Source organism: Parasteatoda tepidariorum, chromosome 5 (assembly GCF_982258835.1).
Source record: "Parasteatoda tepidariorum strain Cologne lab strain chromosome 5, Ptep-v5.0, whole genome shotgun sequence".
NCBI lineage: Eukaryota > Metazoa > Arthropoda > Arachnida > Araneae > Theridiidae > Parasteatoda > Parasteatoda tepidariorum.
This window is the reverse complement of record NC_141759.1, coordinates 26240116-26266889: the sequence shown is the minus strand read 5'-3', so window position 1 is coordinate 26266889 and position 26774 is coordinate 26240116. Positions and strand designations below refer to the sequence as shown.

The 26774-nt window shown below is 31.0% G+C and overlaps 1 protein-coding gene across 1 annotated transcript; it reads right to left on the bottom strand.

Moving 5' to 3' along the window:
- Positions 1–26146, bottom strand: LOC107446380 (extracellular serine/threonine protein CG31145-like). Its single transcript, XM_071185211.2, has 8 exons — positions 25558–26146; positions 20301–20422; positions 14974–15052; positions 13237–13329; positions 11048–11163; positions 9718–10017; positions 2465–2552; positions 1–831 (listed from the first exon to the last, which is right to left on the bottom strand). Exons 1-8 carry the CDS (start codon positions 25974–25976, stop codon positions 546–548), a joined length of 1503 nt encoding a protein of 500 aa, XP_071041312.2. The 5' UTR covers positions 25977–26146; the 3' UTR covers positions 1–545.
- Positions 26147–26774: the final 628 nt, after the last annotated feature.

The following is a 26774-nucleotide window of genomic DNA, read 5'->3' as shown; positions in this document are numbered from 1 at the left end:
ATGATTCAAAAACCTTTTGTTTTAGTTCATACATTATCTCACAGTCACACTGGAGGATTTCGGTTCCAGTACATAACTCAAGCTCTAGTTTCTGGATTTAATACATGGATTAAACACATTTTGTTTCTGTTTATACATGATCTCACAATCACAGTGGGGGATTTCGGTTCCAATACATAACTCAAGCTCTGGTTTCTGGTTTAATACATGGATTAAACACATTTCGTTTCTGTTTATACATGATCTCACAATCACAATGGAGGAATACAGTTCCAATACATAACTCAAGCTCTGGTTTAATAGATGGATTATATACATTTTGTCTTTGTTTATACAGGATCTCATTGTTGCAATGGACGATTGCAGTTCTAATACATGAATCAAACACTTTTTGCTTTAGTTTATACATTATCTCACAGTCACAATGTAGGATTTCGGTTCCAAATACATAACTCAAGCACCTTTTGTTGTCGTTTATATAGGATCTCTCTCTATTATTTAAGGGATAGTTAAAACGTTCAAATGTGTTGCAAAGTAGAATTTATCTACACCGGAATGTCATTCAGAAAAACCATATATGATGAGTAGTTCTCTATGCATCGATGAATAATTTGAAGAAGAGAAATAACTCTTCTGTCTAGAGCATGAAGGTGAGGTTCTGTTAGTACTGGTGCTACAGGATCTCCATAGAGACTTTCTCTCATCAGGTCACTTAGTGAACGTGGTCCGATTAAAAAACTGTACAGTTTGTTGAAGGTAGACAAACGTATCTGGCAACACTGGGTTAATGGCGCAATTATACTTTTCTCATCATGGTATGAACGCGCAAACCTATAAAAATAAAGTATGTGATTAAATTTTACATGTGCATGCAAAGATGCTAATTTGCTGTGCTTAACAGAGAGAAAATATTCTAATGGTAGCATTTTTTGTGTTTTTATGTTTGATTTTTAGTTTAGAAAATTAGATTTTAGTAAATTTAAAATTATTTTGTCAATCACTACATTTTATGAATTAAAACAATTATAAAAAATATCATATTTTTATCTCGATATGTTCCGTAAACTTTGACTATCATTTACAGAAGCTTGTATAATTTCACAAGCTTTAATGTAAATTTCACGACTAATTTTCGATGAATTCTGTCTAAGGCGGAGGTGCTAAATTTTTATATATATATATATATATATATATATATATATATATATATATATATATATATATATATATATATATATATATATATATATATATATATATATATATATATATATCAGTTTGCATAGAGGTTCTATGCAAACTGATATTACTTAATGAGAGCATTCAAAGTAATTAACGAAAAATATGTTAATAACCAAAAACCGACTTCTTATAAGAAATATTTAAAGTGTAATGTAAAGTATTTATGTAATTATACATCCGATGAAAATGATTTTGATTACCATGACACTTTGATATTTCAAAATTCAGGACTCTAGATTTTGTCCGAACACCATGTATGCTAGCGTAATTAAGAACGATATATCAAAGCATAACTCTCGCTTCCCATTGAAAATTTAAAAATAAAATTTTATCAATATAAACTTTAAATTATCGGAAAACGTAAGGAATTAGCAGTACGGCACTTGAACTTCGAGATGAAGAAGACCCCAGATACCCACACATGTGATCTATGACGTCAGCTGATCGTTAATAAGTGAAATAGCATGTTATGGTTGAGCTAAGTTTCTACACATAAGTTAGAATTGTAATTAACGTGAAGTTAATCAAATACAGTACCGTATCTAACATCGGATTTGTTAAAATATATAATTCTTTCTCGTCTATGTCTTTTAGTTAACTTAATTTTACTATTTGTATTGTATTTTATTGTATTGTATTGTAGTTTACTATTGTATTTTATTGTATCCTTGATAAGTTTTTGTTTTGTGTACCTGGCAATTTATAATATAAATAGTTTGTTTATGTTCCACATGGCTTCATGCCTGTCTTTATGTTAAGAAATATATTGTGTAAGAATAGAAATCTTTGATAAAGAATCTTTTTGAATGAATATAGAATGTGTCAACTAAGAGAATTGATACTTGATGAACTTGGATAACTCAAAATAGAACGGAAAGAACAGTCGCTAACGTAAACAAATGTTACGTTTCAACAACCAATCAGGATCGAAATATCCACACAACGACACCTGCAGGTATCCCATTAATGCAAGATCTCCACGCACTCTTTTAAATGCCTAATACATTAATTTAATACTAAAATTACATAATATAGTTTCGTTTCGAGAAAAAGTAAACAGTTCACATTATTTCTCGTTCGTAATGTCGTATTCGTAATAAAATTCGATGTCTCCTTACAGTTCTTTCAGTAAATTAGAATATATTTATTAATGGTCTTTTTTATTTTTGAGATAAGATATAATTTGTTGTTGTGAGTTTTTTTAATTAAGTAGTTAACTTACCCACGACCATTATCCAGATGAATGATTGTAGGAGAGCTGTCCTTGCCAAAAACAGTGAATTCATCATAGTCATGCCTATCTTCATTGCCTACAATGTTCATACAATTTGAGAGCTTACACAGTAGTTAACATTAATACAATTTTAGAGAGTATAGTCATGCCTATCTTCATTGCCTACAATGTTCATACAGTTTGAGAGCGTATACAGTTTTTAATATTAATGCAGTTTTATAACGTATAGTCTTGCCTATCTTCATTGTCTGCAATGTTCATACAGTTTGGGAGCTTATACAGTAGTCAACATTAATACAGTAGTTAACATTAATACAGTTTTAGAGCGTATAGTATTGTCTATCTTCATTGCCTACAATGTTCATACAGTTTGACAGCGTATACAGTATTTAATATTAATACAGTTTTATAACGTATAGTCTTGCCTATCTTCATTGCCTACAATGTTCATACAGTTTGAGAGCGTATACAGTAGTTAACATTAATACAGTTTTAGAGCATATAGTCTTACCTATCTTCATTGCCTACAATGTTCATACAGTTTGACAGCGTATACAGTATTTAATATTAATACAGTTTTAGAGCATATAGTCATGCTTATATTCATTGAATTTGAAGTTAACTTAAATAAATAATCCCGAGAAACTGAAGCGGTAAAATATTGCCTGATTGTAAACTTCATACGCTTGAAAACTATAAAAAAATAAGTCGACATGTTTCAAGCGCATCAGAAATAGATACCCATTTTCAAGACTTGACTAACGTGAATGCAGCGAAACAAAAATATTATTAAAAAAATTTAAAGTTGTCAACCAAAAACGAAAAAATAAAGGAACGAAACAAAAAAAGATAGAAAAACCGCAGAAGAAGAGAGAGAAAAAGATTAAAAACAGAACAAGAAAAAACGCAGTAGCCGCGAGGCACATCAGAATAAAATGTATTTCCACGCGTTATGGAGAGGCGGAAAAGAACTAAAGTTTTCAATAAGGGAATTAGCATTGAAATCAACTAAATAAGATTCCAGAGTATCAAGATGAGCTGATGTGACTGAGGTGGAAATAATTTCAGCTATTGCTTTACATTGTTGGAATCTTGGGCATGAATTCAATTTCGTCAACGCCAAAATCATTTCCTCCTCATTCACTTCAGATCATCTTCATACCCTGGAATCTTATTTTGTTAATTTGAATGCCGATTCCCTTATTAACGACATTAGTTCTTCCCCACATCTCCATAACGCCTGGAAATACATTTTACTCTGACGTGCTTTTCGGCCACTGAGTTTTTTCTTGTTCTGTTTTTCATCTTTTTCTCTGTCTTCTACCTTGGTTTTTTTAACTTTTTTGCTTCTTATCTTTGATTTTAATATTTTTCGTTGGCGATTTCAAATTTTTTTCCGCAAATCTTTTTTGTATCGTTAGCTTCATTTCAATCAAGTCTTGAAAATGGGTGCCTATATATGATGCACGTTCTGCATGCCGTCTGTTATCTCATTTTTGTATATTTTCGAAGAGTGTGAAGTTTTCAATCAGGTTACATTCATTCTGAAGTGTTTGTTCACAAAATAAGATGAAATTAATATGACAGTTCTGTGAATTTCAGAGTGAAAAAAAAAATGTGTTTGCACATTTTTTAGCAGAGCAGCCACTTTTCTACGCATTTTTAGAAAAATTTCCTTAATTAATAGCTGCATTTATGTTTCTAATGCATGATGGTTTGTTTTGTAAATGTGATTTAACACGTTCACGCCTGGAAAAGTGAAAATACTGGGACGGGAAAAGAGAAAATACTGGTAGAAGAACTATTTCAATATTAGATAATATTCGGGAAGAGTTAATCTATTCTCAACAATAACAATTCACTATAAGGAAATTTATCACGGCAAAGAAGCAATTCAATATAGAAATTTCATCCGCTAAAAACAATTGGTAGTTATTGATTTTTATTTTTCCCGGAAAAAAAACAAAAAATAAAATTTATTTGTTACCAGTTTTTACTCCGATGCGCCGTCAAGATGAGAAAATCTAGCGTGACCCACCGGTGGGTCACCCCGACGTGAACGTGTTAAAGTCATATCCCTCATCGTGGTAATTATTTGAAATTTCATACGAAGCGCCCCTTTGTTCCGATTCTCTTGTGCTAAGGTGTATTTAAACGTTACCACCAAAACCTGAAATTCTAAAAAAAAAACTTTATTTTTTAATTTTCTACCACTCTATATTTTACAACAAGCGTTCTAGTTGGTAGCCTTGAAAATTATTATTAACCGGTTAACGCCCAGCGTCATATACATAGGACAGTTCCTTTTTTCAAAGACATTCATTGTGGTGGGAAACTTTTTTCAGCATTTTCATTTAGATGGGTGAATTAAAGGATTCACAGATACCAGCATGATTTAGTTATTTCTGATTACATGTAGAATTATAAGGAGCAAGTACTTTTTGATCTATCCATGACTTTTTGAATGTCCTGCTAACAGTAGAAAAACTATTAATTTCGATAATATATTATACCACTTTTTCCATAAAACCACTTTTTGAATCATTTCAATAAATAAATTCGGGACAAAACGGGTTTAGTGACAAATCAAGTACGATTATTGTGATCTGATTGAATCGATGATTTTGCACTATATAACGTTTTGTACTAATATATTTTTTAACTTATTCAAGATTGCCACAGGTGACTAGTAAAAAAGTGGGGACTCCTAAAAATCAAAATATATTAAAAGATATTAACTCCTTAATTTGTGCGCTCGAATTAATTCGAGCGCGCTAAACTGTGCACACTCGAGATAATTCGTGCGGCGATGTATTTTATGCTGCTATAATTTTTCACACTCGAATATCGATATATAATCGAGAATTGAAAATAACAATGTGAAAGCTAAGAAGAAAAAAATCGTTTTATTGATATTTATCATTTACATAGGATTGTAAGCTATAACACTTATTTATTCAAGAAGAAAATATAAAAAGATGCAAACTTTGCTCCGGACAGCAAATATATATTTGAAAGTGGTAGTTTATCAATTGTGATTCTTGGTTTAATAAATTGAATTTAGAGGATTTTTACGCACAATTATTTCTACATATTTCGTAGGCTTATAAAATCCACCACTTTAGAGTACTTACGTCATGCTATACTTTTTAAAAAGCAAACAAAAATAGTCAAATATTTAAATTTGCTTTGCAGTTATTTACCGTTTTCTTAATTATTTTGGCGTGTTCGGAGCAGTTGACATTTCTGAATATAGCCTATTTCCGAAAGTATTTCAAAATTGTCCACCAAAAGAAAAGACAATGCTCAAAAGTGTGTGTTTTTACATTAAAAAATAGATTTTTTGGCCGGTTTTTTTTTCAAAAATTCTGTGCGTTAAGGGGTTAAAAAAGCAACTTTTTGTCATATTGGTTTCAGTTTACCATTAATTGGAGAGAAAAAAAGTTTTTGCTTTGAATATGAATAATTTGAAATATAAGTTAGAGTAGTAGCTACGATTGGAAAATTAGAAAGAAAACAAATAGAAGTGATTTGAGTTTCTACCAATTTTTATATTTTTATTTTCCTAGGGTATCCCAGCTTATTCTATCACAGATCTTATATTTAAACGATAAATGTATCTTTTATCTAATTGACAGCTGATATATATCAGCTGTCAATTAGATAAAAGATACATTTATTGTTTAAATAAAAGATTCATCATCGTTAGGATAAGTTTTAATGCGAATATGCAGTGTATAAGAAGTATTCAAAGTGGAGAATAACAATAAATTGCGTATACGTATGCATATTTGAATTGAAACCTTAGAAAAAGTATCGCAAAAATAAATTAGATTTAAAATTTTAAAAAAGAAAATATAAGTAATAAAATAAATAACTACCAGTTTTTATTTTTTATTAAATTAATTATTATTACTTAAAATTTTGATCGCAATAATAGATCTTGCGCCACCCTAGTCATGTTTTAAATTAATTCCTCACATTTCGATATGTTGATGGAAGGAAATTAAGTGATATTAGTCCTACATACTAAACTATAGTATCTCTTTTACTAAAGAAAGTGAGCTCTACGTACATGATTATTACCGATGCATGCCTTTAGCGTGATGCAGATTTTTGCGAAATGTAAACTTTCTCAACATTTTAAGTTACTTCAAATTTTCTCTCGTAACTTGGTTTTGAAATTGTGACCAAAAGAGATGATGAAATGAATTAAAAATAGGTTGTAATTTAACACGTTCACGCTGGGGTGACTCACCGGTGGTTAACGCTAGATTGTCTCATCTTGGCAGCGCACCGGAGTAAAAACTGGTAACAATAAATATCATTTTTTAGTTTTTTTTCGGGAATACTAAAAATCTATAAGTACCAACTGTTTTTAACGGATGCAATTTTTATATTGAATTGCTTCTTTGCCGTGAAAAATTTCCTTACAGTGAATTGTTATCGTTGAGAATAGATTAACTCCTCCCGAATATTACCTAATATTGAAATAGTTCTTCTACCAGTATTTTCTCTTTTTCCGTACCAGTATTTTCACTTTTCCCGGCTTGAACGTGTTAAAGAATCTGGCTTAATTGCTCTTTTTTTCCTGTAGTTCTTGTTTATTCATAAGTGAGGAAAAAATGATTTTTTTAAAAATGTCATTGTACCACGGTGTTTGTCCTTTCAGAATAATAAGTTATAGTTATTGATAGAAAACTCATAAAAATGTCTTCACTTTGGATTATACTTAAAATACTGTCCGTCTTTTCTGTCAGAAAAAGAAAAATGATGTAAATTTTAAAACGGCACTTAATTGCAACTTTGGTAATTTTTTCATGAAAATAGAATGATACTTCATTGTTTTCTTTTCCAAACATTTGTATGTATAAAGAAAAACTCTACCAAATTAAACTGTTTTTCCAAAATGCAGAATAGCAGTAAATTGCATATATGTATGCATATTTGAATTGAAACCTTAGAAAAAGTATCGCTAAAATAAATTGTATTTAAATTTTAAAAAAGAAAATATAAGTAATAAAATAAATAGCTACCAGTTTTTATTTTTTATTAAATTAATTATTATTACTTAATATTTTTATTTTATTCTCGCTCGAAGAACCATATCTCAATTTAATGCTTTTAATTAATTCCTCACATTTCAATATGTTGATGGAAGGAAATTTAGTTATAATAGTCCTACATTCATAGTATCTATCTTTAACTAAATACGTACATGATTATTACCGATACATGCCTTTAGCGTGATGCAAATTTCTGCGAAATGTAAACTTTTTCAACATTTTAAGTTATTTCAAATTTTCTCTCTTAACTTGGTTTTGAAATTGCGACCAAAAAAGACGATGAAATGAATTAAAAATAAGTAGTAATTTAAAGAATCTGGCTTTATTGCTCTTTTTTTCCTGTAGTCTTAAAATACTGTCCGTCTTTTCTGTCAGAAAAAGAAAAATGATGTAAATTTTAAAATAGCACTTAATTGCAACTTTGGTAATTTTTTCTTGAAAATAGATAAGACTTCATTGTTTTCTCTTCATCTTTCCCAAATATTTGTATATATAAAGAAAAACTTTACAAAATTAAACTGTTTTTGAGGGGGGAAGGAGGCGATGATCCTTTTTTTTCTGATAGGCAGTGTTGCCATGTGCCGATAACCGTTCACCCCCAGATTGCGTTGTAAAATCCCCTAAAAATTTAAAACAAAAACCCAAAATTTTTTACTTAATGTATAAGTATTAAAAGATAGTACAAAAGTTAAATAATGTATAGAAAACATTGCTTTAGTACTATTTAATATTTTATTAACCACGAATTAATCTTTTTTTCAATCGTTGCATTATCTTTAATTTCTACTAAAATATTCAAGATATTTTTTTCAATACTTTTTGACTCACACATTTTTTGATAAATATTTTATTATCAAAGATATAGTCTTTTTAATATTTTAATTCAAACATTATGCTTAAATTTCTGATAAAATATCCAACATATTTTCGTTAATACTTTCTGATTTGTATATGTTTTTGCTGTTAAACATTTTTAACATAGAAAAAGCGCAAAAAAGCATCAGCTGTAGTTATAGACATTTTATTTCTCAATTTGTCTTTAATAATATTTAATATGGAGAAACGTCTCTCCACAGTTGCATTTGAAAACGGAATACTTAATAAAGCTAAAACAAGAGTCGAAATATGTTTGAATTTTAAATTTCCACAAGAATTTTTAATTTCACTCATTTTTACCCATAAAGATTCTGTAGAATCACAATTCAAATCATATACATCCGAAAATAAATTCCACTTAGCAAATGTTTCATCAACATCAATACAAATTGATGAAAAATTTAGCAACAATATCTGTAATATTTGCCTTAACAAATTTAAGTTTTGAATCCGGTGAATGTAGACTCTTATGTTTCAAAATTATCTGGTATTCTGTTCTGAATTTCTTTGCATAATTTAACAACAAAATTTATGCATCTTTCTTTAACATAACGTACGATTTCGGAATCAATATTTATTGCAAGAGAATTGAATTCGTAGTTAAAATCAACACAAAAGGGAATCATTAAAAACGACTCAAAATTGAAATTATGCATTGATAATTTATTCACTTAACTATTGCGGTACAATGATTTGCTGTAAAGAAAAAAAATCAACTCGTGTAAATCTTCGAATAATTTTAGCTAGTAAACTAGTAAAATTCACAAATAACCCTAAAACAAACCCCTAAAAACAAATTCCCCTAAAATACCCACTGAAGATAAAAATTCCCCCTAAATTTAGGAGAAGGCCCCTAATATGGCAACACTGCTGATAGGTTTAAATAAAAAATTGGGTATGTAGCATTCTTTAAACTTTCAGTGGCTCTATAATGGAATCAGTGTAACATTTTTTATTATTGCTGTGGTTTAAGCAATTTTCAGGACAGAAAAACGCCAAAATCTGTTTTTCACTAAATGACTTAAATTTAGCACGAAAAAAGAACTTGGAAATTAGAAAAACGTCTTCTGAGATTTTAATGGGACATGGTTTAATTACCTGGGCCTTTTCTAGATAAAGAAAACGTGACGCAATCTTAGAACAAAATTGTTAGGCTTCAAATTCATATGTTTATTTGCAGACTTTAAGTTGTTAGAAAAGTAAAGAGAAACTAAATTTATATAATTGAAAAGATTCTATAGAATTATCCCTTTCAAGTTTAAAGTCTACTTGAGTTGGTAATTTATGCTAAACACTTACCAATAAGAAAATCGAAAATGGCGCAATCTATGACATCATACAACCTCCTAGTTGATTGAAATAATTTCAAATTCTTGACAACATCGTTACAATAATTTGAATTCTTTTCCCATTCGGCTTTCAAGCCAGGTATGTAAGTCCTCTTCCAAGGATTTTGTACAAGTCTTTGAGCCAACAACTCATAAGGAGCTGGAGGTAAGTAGGCTGCAAAACTCCCTTCAATGATGTCGGGGTTTCCACAGAAACTATACCGTTTATCACAATACATTCGGCACTTTCCATAGAAACAATGCTTGCCCTCTAAAACAGAGAAGATATTTATAATGCAATAAACACTATCTGAGATACGGATAATTTTTTACTATTTTGGAAAAGCCAGAAACAAATTGATTAAATACCAAACTTAACTAATTTAAACAGGGTTACAACGAGTCTAAAAAAAGCTTAATAGCTGCAACGAATAGGAAACAAACCTCAATTATTCAACTTATCTGTGAACACAACTTTCCTTATGTTTTTTTTAATAAGCAGCTATACGTATATATTTGAAAATAATTTTCCAAAAGTTCTAAAAATTCAAAGTGCTATCTTAAAATATAGGATTTTGCTCTGGTAATTGTGAATGTCGTAGTTTTCTCAACCTTGAATAAGATGACGGAGACAAAGGGAAAAAATGCTATGTAAATATATATATATATATATATATATATATATATATATATATATATATATATATATATATATATATATATATATATATATATATATATATATATATATATATATATATATATATATATATATATATATATATGTATAATATTATGGGGCTATTAAGTCTATGATAATAGCCTTATTTGCTTTGAGAGATTTATAAATCCCATATTTCAAGATCTTCTACCATGAGGAGTAGCATTTATTTTTATGGAGGACATTTTTATTCCCACCACGGACGAATTTGAAGGGTTAAAGCGGTTAACCTGCTTCTGAATATTAGTTGGATTTTAATTTAAAGAAGTGTAAATTTTTAAAGAGTTCAATAATTGACTTTTTGGGACACTTTATTGAGATGGGGGAATTTAGACCCTCTTTAGAGAAAACTTCGGTAATCCAGAGCCTCAAATTCTTAACATATGCAAAGTTTCCTTGGATTAACGAGATATTATCGAACATTTATTCAAAATTTAACGTCGCTTTAATTTGTTTAGACACTAAGTGACTTGCTCAGGATGCTGAGTATTTTGGATTAAACGAAAAGCGAGATGGGTGTTTAAAAACAAGCAAAACAATATTCGCCATGTGAAAGAAAATAGAATAAAAGAGAACAAACCCGCTGTTATGTAGAATGTATTGATGAGATCCAAGTTTTTAATCAATGGAAAAAGTTCTGACGCTATGTTGATTCTTCTCCCTACCACAGGTGGTGCTCGTCTAAATCCCAAAATCCTAAATGAAAATTTTATACTTTTTATTAAAACTTTAATAAAAATGTATAAGCATTATATTTTAAAAATTTATGTAGGTATATTACTAAAAATAAACATGAAATTAGATTTAACTAGTTACAGTGTAAATTCAAGAAAAATATATTAATCCATCTTTAATGTAATTGCCTCAATGTGATTCAAATTTTTTTCATGTTTAGGAAATGTAAGTTTAGAGAAAAAGATTATGTGATATTAAATTCAAGCAATGTCTGGTTAAAAATTTAAACTTTCTTTATTACTTTTGATTTATTTTTTTGAAAACTTATAGATAACTATCAGAAAATTTTCTTATAATTTGTTTTGTTTAGTCTACCATTTTATGGGTTGCAGGAAAAATAGCTTGGTGTATTTTCGAAAAAGTAATCATTCGTTTTTTATTGTTATATTAATTAGCGTTGCACCGCAAAACATTGGAATACTTTAAAATAATCATGTGTATGTAGAATGTTTCTAAACTCAAGGGTAGAAATTTAAGGGACGATAGAAAACTTATAAAAAGCAATTTTAACATGCGAGAGCGGAGAGTGAGCTAACTATTAGGAGGTATTTGCTACTGTCACGCGAAAGAATGAGAAACCGTACAGAAAGAGGAGGGAAGACTAAATAAATTTTATTGGTGGCATCTGAGTAAAAATTACAAAAACTGTTTAAAAAAAAGCGAACGCTTCTAGGAATACAGGTGTTACATCTTTGGCGTAACAAGTTTTTAAACACACCCTGCATTTCTCAGACAAGCAACAGGAATCTTGGCAAATAGGTTAGAGTTGATGAGGGCGAAACTTTTTAAATGGTCTCACAGGAAAAAGTCCAGACAAGAGAGATCAGACGGTAGCCAAGACAAGGACCTACCCGGACTAGTCCATCTCCCTGGGAATTTGAAGTACTCAGCACATTCAAGCTGAAACAGTATTGTACTCTGTAACGCTGGCACAAACGCATCAGGACGAAAGTTCATACGGGAATTGCAGCGCGAAGTAGTAATGTAATGTTGGCACAAACACATTTTATGTTGGCTGCAGTAGTTTGAAGTAATTGGGGCAATATCTTTAGTAAAAATGTGATGTATGTTCTGCCGTTCACAGTCAAAATGACAGAAAGTATGGGCTGATAAAAAAGTTACCCAGAATTGCATGTAACAAAATTACGATGTAAAGAGGCTCGAAAGAACGTGTGTCATATGGATTGCGAGATGCCAACTTATAGAGGCTGTGCATATTAGAAATGCTGTAAAGAGTGATAACGCATTTTTTTCGTGAATAACACGTGGGCACTAAACTCAGATTGACTTACTAGCTGTTTCGAAAATCAATATGCAAACTTGTATGCTGGCTCATACTCTGCAGGTATTAAGCCTTGTACTTTTTGTACATGGTAGGGTATAAACCTTCGTTGCGTAGTACTCACTAAACAACGGAGAGGGGCTCTTAACAGGAAACCTTTCGCGTTCTAATATCCGTACGATCTACCACTCTTTGCAGGATGTCTTCCACAATTTCTGACTTCTGCAAACTTCTGCCACGCCGTGCATTATGCATGCTAGGAGCATCATGATGTGACGAGGGCGGAATGAGTTTCGTCATTATCGAATTCATCAGTATATCCTGATACTCTTGAATCTTGCTTGAAGACTATCTTTTCGAGAAATCTTGACAACACTCTAACAAAAAATTGCAGATAGCAAAATTGTATAAGTGAAGAAAAGTTAGAAATAAAATAGTTTTACTGATAGTTTTATTTTAAATTTTTGAAAAACTTCAGCACTTTAAACCATAGAGAAAATTTCAGGTTAATAGTACTTATTCTACAATATCATATATAATTGAATTTCGTAGCATTTTATTCTCATTTTATTTGTTACTTCAATTCTAATTGTCAAAGCAAAAGAATATTATACCTAAACAAAAATTTTTCTCAGAAACATAAAGCATAAAATCAATGACTTCTTGCAATAAACATTTCAATACCATGGAAATGAGACAAAATTAATATCCTCATTTAGTAAATACTAATGATGAAACCTTATGATTATTACCTGTCTAAATGAAAGGCTGCAATTTCACTGACATGTCGCTCATGATCACTCAAATATAACGTTCTCATAGGCACTGCTTTATCTCTAGGATATCTGAGAAAGAAAAAACGTAAGCTTACAAGGAATGTATCAGTACATATACATTCCTTACTATATATATATATATATATATATATATATATATATATATATATATATATATATATATATATATATACCAACAAATGAGTGTCTCCATAAGTGCTTACTCGAAAAAAATGCAGAAAAATGTTCATGATTTTACTTATAAGAGAATAGATAAAAATTTAACTGAAACTATCACATATCACTAATTTCAAATAGTTACACACCATCATCGGTACTTCTTCATCTCCAGGAAAGGTAAGAAATAAATGTAGGCTTAGAGCTAATGTTTCCATAGCCATCGTTCAAAAACGTTTCAAAAAAATTTAAAGGATTTCATTAATATCCGAACAAGGATAGATAAAACAATCCCGCATCACAAATTTCAGACAGTCACACACCACCATAGGCATCTCTTCATCTCTAAAAAATCTAAAAAAGAAATGTAGGCAAACAGGCAACGTTTTCATAGTCATCTATTTAAAATCTTTGTCACAAAAATGTACAAAATTTCATTTGTATCTCAAACATAGAGAGAAATTTAAATGAAACTATCACTAATTTCACACGTTGGCGTGCACTGCCTCCTGCAGCAACATAGATCTAAATTCTTTCCAGGGGTGCTCCGAGCGTTCTAGGCGACTTGTCCTGCACCTTCTGCACCAAACGTTGGGTTGCCAAATCGAGTACCCCTGACATCCATCATGCTGGCAGTACTCATCTGACTGCCGCTGAGATCACCGTAGTCAATTAATTGGCAATTTTGTCTACATTTTTACCGGATTTGATGTGATTTGGAGAGAATGTCAAAATAAACAAATTTAGCGATGTGTTATTGTTTTAGGTTGACCATTTTTATAGGATCTCGAATATAGGCATGATTAACATCTGCGCTGATTATCCTTATATATTTTTTTTCTATGACGTCCGTGAGCCTTCGATGACGCAGAACGGCGAGTCCGATAATTACGTTTTTCAAATATATCAAATAGTTTTCGAGCAAAACGGTTTCGCTCACATATACTTCATATGAGGTATCGCAATATGCAATTAAAAATAATCGATATTTTGAAATTTCCAGGTCAGAAAACCCCTTAACACAATATAGGCAAAGTAAGAAATGAAAAATTTTAAAAATGTACACAAATATAAATACTAAAAAGATCATTCGTCATAGATACAGAGATGCCAACTTACTTCGGACAGAGAATAGATATTTTCGAGTGGTGGTTTATTGATGTGTGATTCTTGGTTTAATAAATTCAATTTATTAGGTTTTTATCCACCACTATTTCTAAATAATTTGAAGGCTTATATCATTTGCCACTTTGTATCATGTAAGTCATGCTCCACCGTTTTAAATGTAAACGGAATTAGTCAAATATTTGCAAATTTAAGTTCGTAGTTGTTAACCATTTTTTAAATTAAAATGGCGCATCCGGAGCAGTTGGCATCTCTGAGGATGCATATTTAATAAGACACCGGTAGCACTTTCCAGTAGAAAAATATATCTGTATATACATATCAAATTTAATTATAAAATATATTGTGGTTGAAATAAGAAACTTGAGAAATATTACGAACAGTCAAGAAAGTGTTAATTATTTAACTTACCTCATCGGTTTAAAAAGAGCTCTTCCTCCATCTTCGAAAAATATAATAAATTTAAGTTGTGTACCACCAGGGTGTTGTTCTGCAAAGAGAATTTCTATCAAACAATTAAATAAATACAATGCTTTTCTTAGTTTTCAAAGTCCTTTTAAATTGCATTAAATATATTTCAATACGAGCAGATATTCACCAGTCACGTAGCCGTGCCTGAATACGCCACCGGAGCCAACGCCTCCCATAGCTGAAAACTTCCACGCCACTATGAAGATAAACCAGTTTACGACAGAGCTATGTAATAGAAAATCTAGTAAAAGTAAGAAAATAGTAGAAAATATATATCTAAAAATTTATTTAATATATGAATATGATTGGTTTGTTCTTATATACTTGTCAACCACCAAAGATTCAATTCTCAAATACATAGAAAAAATTTATCTCAATTACTTTTAAAATGGAATTTGGGTTCATGATCATCATTATCATCGAAATATATCTGGGCGCCTGGCGCCGTTAGCGGCCTTTTTCCCATTCGTCTTGTATTTGGGTTCATGCGCGCAACTGGTTCCCCTTTTAAATAATACTACTTTAAAAAAAAACAGTATAGATGTAGGAGGTGATGCCGGAGCATTGTCTAGTTCCCAAGATATTTTATTAATTTATTTTACTTTATTTACTTTCATAATGCACATATTTTTGTCCCCTCCATTTTCGTTAGCTATTCATATAGTGCTACAAGTAATAACTATTAATAGAAAATTATAAAATCCTGAGACAATTAAATTATATTTTTTCGATATGAAGTTGATAAATTTTAAGAATGAAAGTTGAACTGAAAACTTTAAATATTTTAAAAAGTTTCATTAAAAATCTTTCATAAATTTAAAATTATTCCTGCTAGCATTAAAGCACTATCACAGCATACTACTGATTGCATACAACATACAATCGAAAATATCCCCGACACACTTCAAAACGATATCATAAATAGTTTCTTAGAAAAGGTTCATAGAAAAAGGTAAGTTTCTGCGTTATTGATCTATGCCCTACTGACTCTCCTTAATTATTTGACCGTTTAGACATATATGTCCCGCAGAAGAAGACACTCACTTCAACAGGATATTCATTTCCAGTGGATCCCATCCCATGTGGATCATTTGGTAACGAGAAGGCAGACTGTCTAGCAAAGAACGGTTGCAGCCTGCCAACTTCTGCATCTGATGAACTTACCTACCTAGAACTTTTCTCTCAGATGAAAAACTTAAATAGGAGGGTTTGGCCGGTGCCTGTCACTCATGGTTGGAATAGTGTTAGTAAACCGGCACAGTCGTTGATTCTTCCATGTGACAGAAAAAACAATACTTCCTTTTCACGCCTTGCCAGTTGACATCTAAAATGTCCTACTTTTTCTCAAGGTATAAAATCCTACCCTCTCTGCCCAAAATGCCAGTTGCTTGGGACTTCTTTGGTAAGAAATTTACACTTCTCCTCTCCTTGTTTCCGACTTTTTGCTCATCAACGGACTTATGGATCTGGTTTGAAGCCGTCAGACCTTTGGAGATAAGTAATAACAACATCAAGAAGAAGAAAACACGGGCTGGGATAGCCTGATCGGTAGGGCAATAGGCTCATGTCCGAGAGTTCATGGGTTTGAATCCCGCCGTCTGAAGACTCCCCGTGTAGTGAAATGGTGCTTCTTGCATGTTAAATCTATCGAGTTACAAAGTTCTCCAGGTTCCCATAACAAATCAATACCTCTGGGGTACCGAATTGGAGATTTATCTTTCTCTGATTCAGGTCAAAATTATGATCTGTGGATGAATGAATGGGTCCGCCCTATAAACGGGCGTGACGTATGGGTGTGGCAGAAGGCGAATTCTTGGTCATAGATGGAGCCACTGGAAAACAAGAACAATCACACCCCTCTACCTTAACAGGCATACGAGAGAGAGAAGAAAATACCGTTAGGATGCATGTGTCCTGTCTAAAAACCCCAGTTGGACGCATAAGTGCCATCCCCCAAATTGTACTAATAGTTATTAAAGTAATGATTTGTCTTTTTATTGGGAAAAAAACTGCTTTCGAAAGGGTTACATTATAAAATGAAGTTGTGGTTAGCATTCTTTTAATTCGAAATCATTAAAATTCGAATAGAAGGAATGATGATTAAGGAATTCATAACGTTTGATAATAATAGGGGTGACTATTATCAATCGTACATTATCCGTGTGTACGGATATTTCCGTAGAAATTGGAGATAATGCTCAGGGTAATGACATGATTTTTTTCTTCGCCGTGTAATCCGTTTCTTGATACGATGGTGTAAATGTACATATTGTTCAGAAACTGTTCTTACAAAGTAAGTGGTATATTTAACTTAAACATGGTGTACATTTTTTGTTCAGGGCTGTTTGTATCTCGCTAAGGAGATATGAGTATTTATAAAACCAGTCCTTATTTACATTGTTTTGGGCATTAGTAAACATTGTATTTGGGATAGTTGGGATTAGTAGCTGTGGCTACTAACACTTACTACATATTATCACATGAATGCAGGATAATTTCTTTAATTTGGAAAAATTAAATAGGTGTAGATAATTAATAATGGAATGTAATTAAAGTTTCAGCTATAAAATCATATTATTACCTTTTTTTCCACCATGAAAAGAGTTCAATCTATTTTTAGGGGCTACGTTTAATTTTTTTTAAACAAAAAAGGGAAGAAAAAAAATTCTATAATTTAAGACTAATGCTAATTTTTTCGATGCCATATTTCTTAATTTTACAGTAACAAGTAATAGGAATGAAATTAATTAACGCCAATGCTGTTATCGTCAATGATCGAAATTATTTATCGTCTGTATCGAAATTATTTATCGTCAATGCTGTTATTTTTTACGTTTTATTTGTCAAAAATTTGATTTTTCTTCCTATTTCTTCACAAATGTAAACCATACTTTTATAAATACTCCATCATATATCGTCGTGATATATATTTGTCAGATATATTGAGCAGAATTTGGAACAATTTTACCTCTTGGAGAATAATATTTAAGATTTGTTTTTCTGTTTGTATACTTTTGCGTAGTGATTATATATAAAAAATATAATTTAATTCACCCAAGTTGATCAGAGTGTTTAACCACTATGAAAAAAATATATGAGAGGTAAGAAATTTGATTTACGTAACAATTTGGACAGTTTTATGGTTTATAAATATAGAGTGCTTACATTTCTGGAATCTTTCTTTAAAGTGGTAGCTAAATTGAGATGTATTTAGTTGTGTTAAGCTATCAATAAAATTTAATTTTTAGGAAAATTTATGTGAGTGCAAAAAATAACTCTTGAACAGAATTTTCAAATGAAAGATAAGTTTAACCATTTTTTCAGTATTTTTGTAAAATCTTAGCTACCACTTATTTTTTTCCAGGTCTTATTACTTGAATCTAGTGGATTTTAATTTTTTTACCAAACTATAAAAAAAAATTTAATCTAACTATTTAACCAAATCATAAAAAATATTTTGCAATAAGCAAATATTGTTAAAAACTAAAAAATTATAATTTTATGAAATAATTAAAATTACCCAATAAAACTTAATAAAGTTAATTAACTGAATTATTTTATAATAAAAATAAATATTTCCTCTCTGTTAAAGAGCTGTGTGGATAAAACGGGTAAGTCATACCTGCCAACTTTTAATCCCTTCCATTATCATTTTTCCCAGTGGTATTAAAATGGAATTAAAACTTCAATTTTAAGCAAACAAATACGTTGCATTTGACAAAACTTAAGTTGACAATCATGATAGTTCTGCATATTAATACATGTGCTTAATTTTTGAAAGAATAGTGGTGATCAAAATCATTTAAAAATTAAGTTTGTAAAAGAAAAAATAGTATGCATTTACTACCACTTTAAATTTGAAAATAAAATCTTCGGGAAAATCCGGAAGAGTTGGCTAGTAAGGGGTAAATGATATTATCAGAGGGGCTTAAACCCTTTCGCGCCGACTGTCACAAGTACGTGCCAGCATAAAACCGTCTCAATCAGGGTAAAAAGATAAAACTGGTAATCAAAGTATTTCGCTAGCAGTTTATTTGTGGGCGAAGTTATAATTGCTTGATTTATTTAATTCACCATTACTTTGTTCAAAATAAAACTATTTAATTATACTTTGAATTAACATTGATTATATATATGATTAAGCTAACAATAATTATAGTCAAAGCAAAGTAAGTCTGTCAAATTAGCAACGACTACATTTAAGTTACCGTTTTTTATTTAATTACAACTTGATTCTGATTTTGTACGAATGTTTTCTGAATCACCCGTCCCCAAGGGGTTAATTGGAGTAAGAAAGTAAAATACTATTCTATCACAGATCTATTGGAAGGCGGAACTATTTACCCTTATTCTTTGACTTATTTTATTTACCACTAACTAATTTAAAATGAAAATCTTCCAACCAAACTCAAAATCCAAACTCATTTGAATAGGAAATGTCAAAAGTAAAGTGAAAGCATAGACAATTATATGTTACAATAAACATTCCCATCCTGATAATAGCAATTTATGTAATATTCCCAGATAAATAAGTACCCTTGAAAATATCACTTACATACTTATCAACTTCAACTCTCTTCGATGATGATTTACCCAAGTGTGATTTAACAAGAGGTAATAAAATTACTACTGAATTACCAATCATATGCAGAAGAGTATTTTTTAGTCTGTAAGAGCACAAACCGACCATCATATGAAGATCATATTTCTAAATATATGTTTACTTTATTTATAAGCAGTAATAGTCAAAATCATTTTAAATCATGTTTATTAATTCAAGAAATAAATAGAATGCATAAATTTTATTAGCACTTTAAGTAGAAATATAAATTTTTATGCAAAATGCGTAAAAGTTGGCAGCTATGCACTTATCTGCTTCATCTACTAAGTTCCTTTATTATGAGTTTACTTTCTTCTAAACTACATATTAAGCAGAAACCAATACTTAAATCTCACATTCCGGATAAATATAGAACATAATAAGGAATGATTTATGCAAACATTACGTATTGACTCCTTTCAGTAAAATGTAATAAATTAAAAATAACAAATTAAAAATAATAAATTAAAAATAATAAATTAAAAATAATAAATAAAATAGAATAATAAATTTCTCTATTTTAATTTATTGCTAACCCCTAATTTCACTGACGATCTATACTTAACATAAAATTGCAAGCATATGATTTGTTTCTCTGTATAGGTCTATTTTATTGCTTTTAGACTGAAAAAAAACCTACTATTTCAGACTAGGAAATTCTTTTTACCTACAGCAATAATTCTTTGTGTGGCCATATCTTGCAAAAGTCCTTCAATTATTGTAGAATCTTCATATAGGTGATTTTTACTAATTTGATAGTGGAATTTTGTCCAATTCGGCATTTCGTCCCTGTGAAATCAAATATATAATGTTGATTTATCCACTTTTGAAAAATGCAGAAGCAAAATAATTTGAACATTTATAAAATTAATTCATTATAATAGAATTTAAAAGGCAGGATGATTGAAATATTTTTTGCTTTGCTTCTTTAAAAAAACTAAATGTTATTAACAGGGATGCCACAGGTGACTATAAATGTAAAAAATGACAGAATTCAATGAATTTTGAATTATTTATTATTTCCTTAATTAGTCAATCGTAACTACCACTAGGATTTGCTTTTCAAATTATTCATATTTAAAATAAAATCCTCATTTGCAATTATATATTTATACGATAACACCGTAAAAACAAATAGATCAATGGCGCTGCGCGCCCAACACCAAGATAACTCAGATATCCAGCATACCTAATACATCTGGCATGATGTTTCCTCTACTTTATATTTTTTTACAGGTTCTAATGAACCAACACTACACCTATTGTACGTATGCCCCCCTTTTTGGGATAACACAAGATGGATGGGAAAATGGCCATCAGGACTCAGATGCCCAGTTTTTAAGCAAAAAAGAAGAAGACCATGCGAGCACTCTCTAACTCTATAGTAAAGTTTAAAAAAATTACAAAAAGTAGCTAATTTTAATCTTTTTAATGAAATTTTAAATAACATTAGTCACCACTTTTAGCATGGCAACCCTGTGTTAAATTATTTGACATTAGTTATTCTGAAGAAAGCAATGAATTAAGAGAAGATTGCAATAGCTTGTAATATTGATGTGATCTCATTTTGGAATTGTATTGAAATCGTGCTAACATACCGTAACTAAATTAACAAATTAATAAGTTTTCTGAACATTTTGTCTTCTGAACTGAAAAGATTATTACAATATAGTAATAAGATGTAATAGCTATTTTGGTGGGTTCAAGACTCAAATCATTTTCAATAAAAAAGTATACAATTTACGATCGATATATTTTTAATAAGCAAGAATGCTAACTGCTCCGCTTTCTCCTAACATTTTTTTTAGTGGAAAAGTAAAATATACTGTAATTTATAGAAATTAATATTTTCATACATATGGGCCTCATACGAGGACAAATATATTTTCACGTCAAAATGTTATTTAGATCCGCATTTGTGTTGTAATTTACAAGTACTTTTCATTTGGAGGCTCCAAACAGTTCTTGGTAACCGCACCAGGTGACAGGCCATTCAAGATACACTGGTGGACAAAATTAAGAGATGGAAAGCATTTTCGCACATTTATTCGCACATGCAAGATACTCGCACACCGCTCCATGTGCTTGACAATGGTTCCGTGAATGCCCAGAGGTACAGGCAGGAGGTCCTAGAGCCCTATGTGCGCCTTTTCAGGGGCGCTGTTGGCCCTGAGTCCATTTTTATGGACGACAATGCGCGACCACATTAGACTCTCATGATTGATGAGTATCTGGAAAGTGAGGATATTCAACGAATGGATTGGCCAGCCAAATCCCCTGACCTGAATCCTATTGAACATGCTTGGTATTCTCTTGGGAGAGCTATTGCGATGCGCCAACCTTCCCACAGAGCCATTCTAGAGTTAAAAACTGCTCTGGTGGAAGAATGGGAGAGTCTTCCACAAGTCCTCCTTAACTCCCTTATTAACAGCATGCATACTCGTTGTGCATGCTGTCTGTCTGTCAGGGGTGACCATACACCATACTAGAGGCAACACACACTGTACAAGCCTCACTTTTATTGTCATCTTTTATCCTTAAGTTCAGACTACATTGGATTTATTGGCAATAGGTCTTGAAAGTGAATGGCACTTTCCTTTTTGTTTTGCATGCTTTATATCACGGAATAAGCTATATCCATACCAAATTAAATTTCATTTATTTATAATCAGTATTATTTGAGATATTGGGAAAATGTCTTCCATCTCTTAATTTTGTCCACCAGTGTAGTTAAAAAATATGATCAAGATTTTATCTCCCTCAAAACAGATCGAGTCAGTTGGCATTTTTGGTAATACGTTAAAATTTGTTATAAACATTTCATTAATGTGAGCAACATTTCAATTTCTTTTAAAGAGTTACTCAAATGCATAATTTTAGATAAAAATGTAACTACTTCTTTTTTGGTTTAATATTTAAACTTACCTGAAAGTAATTGCTGACTGAAACTTTCAAGCATTTAACGAAACTTTGAATTTCTTTGTTCTGACATAGAACTACAAGTATTTCACTAACAGTTTTAACTCAAATTTAATGTTATTAACAGTTATTATTTGAGAAATTGTTGTTGTTGTTTTTTAACAAATTTTATATCTTTTTAATTCTATCATTTAAATTTGATAACTGTGCTTACAAAGATGATTTATGTTTTCATTTCTTGTTACAAACCATTGACCGAGAAAATGTTCTATCAACTCTTAGCGTTTTTTTACCTGTTACAGCTGATAAACAATTCTTATCCGATTTTAGAAGAGACATTAATGTTTAGAATCAAAATAGCTAACCAAAAAGTAGATCTTTATAGTAATTTAAAAAGTGATATTTACAGTTGCTCGAAAAGAGATCTTTACAGTCGATCGAAACGAGGTCTTCAATCTCGATTAAAAAGAGATCTTTACTGTCAATTGAAAAGAGTTCCTTGACAAAAGATCCTTACCGTCAATCGGAAAGATATCATTAAAGTCAAGTAATAAGAGATTGAAAGGATATCTTGACACGTAATCGAAAGAAAATCCTTACTGTCGATCTTGCTCGAAAATTTAACTCAATGCATATTCACGATTCTAACCATCACCTCCTACACCAAGAAGCCTCCGCACGCTCTTTTATAAGTAGTCCGCACAGACTATTTAAAAAGTGAACCAGTTGCGCGCATGAACCCAAAACCTTTTATAAAAGTAATTGAGAGAAATGTATCATATATATTTGAGAATTGAATCTGTAGTGGTTGACAAGTGAATAAGGCAAGCCAATAATACTTATAAATAAGACAAATTTTTAGTCATATATTTGCTACCACTTTCTTATTTTAACTAGATTTTGTATTAAGTGATTCGTTTGGAAAATGGATATACATCACAGTGGTCTGATCGGACTACCTATAAAAAACCGTGTGGAGGCGTTGGATCAGACCATTGTGATACCGAACGAGTCATTTAATACTGAACGTAGTTAAAGTAAGAAAGTGGTAGCAAATATATGACTAAAAATTAATTTTATTTATGAATATTGCTCCCGAGACCGACAGTGAAATAAAAAGAGAATATCCCGACAACACCTGCGGAGATAGAAACAACTGAACAGATGGAAACAGGAGCCACTGCTGAAGCCCCGGTTACAGTTGAGACACCTACTACAAATCCTGATCAGACAGAAATCCTGCGGCCCACCGGCAGGAAAATTAAAGTTCTCTTCCGGAGACTTGATACCGAGATTTCCAATCTCAAAAGAACTTTATACTATTGGATACTAGCCAAGAATAATTGAACAACTGAAGAAGAGGCGCGGCCTAGAGTATAAGCTCCTCCCCCTCTTCCTTAGCATCCTCCCAGATGATCCCTAGCATAGGGAAATCTTTCATACGGACAAACAGCTCGACACACCCGTGCGAGCTGAAAGATTTCGCGGCGGCCGTCGCGAGATTCAGTGCTTCAAGTGTCAAGGCTTCGGTCACAGAAAACTGCACCGGACAAGTTGCGTGCATGAAATGTGCAGGAGCATATTGGACATATCTTTGCAGTAAGCCAATCAACGAGCCTCCAACCTGCATCAACTGCCACGGCGATCACCCAGCCTGTTTTTCAGGCTGCGGTGCCAGAAAAAGGAGGAAAACACCACCAAAGAACAGGCAACACAGGAGTGCTGCCGACTCTGCCTCTAGATTTCTTCGAATCGTCATCAAGGAGTTACAAGAACTTTTGAAGGACTCTGAATTAGTCAACCTGATACAATCCCTTCTCCCATCAACCAAGGACTAGAGTGGAAACACTACATGGAGATAAACACAGATTTTTTCTGTGATACACCCCATATCTTCATCGTCACATAGTCATCGCCGCCTTAGGGCAAATTCTTATCCGACGAAGGAGTGAGATCCCCGCTTGCGCGGGCAGTTACTCCGCATCACCTCATATCAAGTCAAGTCAAAAGTGGATATCCTTCACAGTGGTCTGATCGGACTGATTAAGAAAAACCGTGTGGAGGCTTTTAGTTATAGGAGGCGTTGCATGTTCAAATCATTTACAATAAAATTTAACCTCTCTAGTATTTTAGCTAGTTTCAATTCCAATAGCTAAATTGAAATTGGTAGTAAATACGCTTCACCACTTGACTTTTTATTCAATTAATTAGTTTTACAAGGATTTTGACTATATAAGCGATTTATGTAAACAATTTAAGCAAATATCTCATGTATGTATATCATGTATGTATATATATATATATATATATATATATATATATATATATATATATATATATATATATATATATATATATATATATATATATATATATATATATATATATATATATGATATAAAATTAGGAAATTACTTTTATAAAAATTACAAAAATTTCTTTTTGAGTGATAAATATTTGAAATATTTTTAGCTATATTAATAGTCCTCCTCATTCCCATTTATATAAATAAACTTAGCTGCCAACTTTTTACGCTTTTTGGAAAAATTACTTCTAGTGATAGCTAAGTTTATGTTTTAATGTATGATTCTTTGTTTTGTAAACTTGATATAAAGTTACTTTCACAGGATATATATATATATATATACACACAGAGATAAATAGATATATAGGCTCAGGTGTACAATACTTGTGGTGGATGTTTCACAAAATAACAGAAATTAATAAGAGATCAAAATGTAAGCGAAGTGCATAAAAAGCTTCTTCGCGCATGCGTAATATTTTTCTTGTTGAAGAGAAATGACGTAACGAAGTCTGACACAAAAGAGTGTAATAACTACTTCTCAACTTTACTTTTAGAAAGCTCCGGTTTTCTCAAAACCTGATAGATATCATCGCTGCTCAAAATTTTTCATGTTTGTTAGTCACATTAGGATAATTAATGAAGCACTTTTTCTAAACATCACAAATCTTCTGCATTCATAATAGAAATAGAAAATACTTACAGTATTGTAAAATTCCATATGTCGGCTAAGTTTGGATTTTCCGTTTGTAGTAAATGAGATGGTGCGTATTCCATATACTTTTCATAGGATGGGCTGTAGATTGAAAACTTATATAAATCAGTAAGCAAATTTTCAATGTTCGTTGAAATTATATCAGGAATTGAAGCACTTCTGTGTCGGGCACTGGGATTGCTCTCAATTTTGCTACCTGTGTTAAATACCAGTTTAGCATCTGAATTTTCATGTTGCTCCATAAATCCAATTTCATTAATTATTTCCATGTTAAAATTAAATTCAGGTTGCAAATTGTAACTCAGAATTTTTATGTAAATTAGGTCATTATAGAGCAGTAATATAAGAAATGCGACTGTAAATGTCCACACAGTTGAGAATAATAACTTTTCATGGCTTCTCTTCATAGCTATTCGGTCCAATGAATCTTTCTATGGAATTAATTTTGCCTCTTTCATATGGATATGGTCATCACGTTAAAAATTACATGTTTTGTAAAGATTATAGTTCAAATTTAAAATTATCAAATTGCATAACAATATTTCAGAGGTAGACGTACAAGTCAATAACTTGCTCTAAATTCTAGGCAATAAATATTATAGAGCTTACAGTAGTGAAGAATCTCGTAAATAAAAAGATATAAAATGGATTATGCTAGAAATATTTACGGATGAAACACGTGATTGAAGGTCCTCGAGCAATAAAAATCGCTAACTGATTTTGTATAAATACTGATTTGTACTTTTAACACATTTCATATAATATCCTTTTTAATGTGTTTATAATACTTTTTCTGTGGCAATATTTACGAAAGTAGTGTAAAGTTTCGTCACTAATTGCAGATATGTTAATTTCTGTGATTTTATAAAGTATTTTTACAGAGATGACACAGTTGCTTAAAATTTATTGCCTAGAAATGAAAGAAGCACTGTGCAAATTAAGAAAATGTGTCAAAAAATAAAGTTAAAATATGGAGACAAATTTGTTACTTTTGCCACATCACACAATATTTAGAGAGTTTTTAAAATAAAAATAACATAACATTAAGTATTTTATATGAAAAAAAAATTAAGAAACGCAGTCTTCCAGCATTTTCCCTTCCTTTTACGTCATTAAGTAAAATGTTTAGAAAAGGAAAAGCTAATATCGGGGAACATCTTTTTCTCCAAACTCTTTGGATTTTTATACAATTTTCTCTTTATTAT

Bases quoted from the DNA above. Each gene is read 5' to 3' on its own strand.
- LOC107446380 (XM_071185211.2), bottom strand. From the start codon at position 25,976: ATGAAGAGAAGCCATGAAAAGTTATTATTCTCAACTGTGTGGACATTT. The intron at 20,423-25,557 runs GTAAGTATTTTC...TTGATTTCACAG, and splicing joins ATATGGAATTTTACAATACT to GGACGAAATGCCGAATTGGA. The intron at 11,164-13,236 runs GTAATAATCATA...ATTTTCATTTAG, and splicing joins GCAGCCTTTCATTTAGACAG to GATTTTGGGATTTAGACGAG.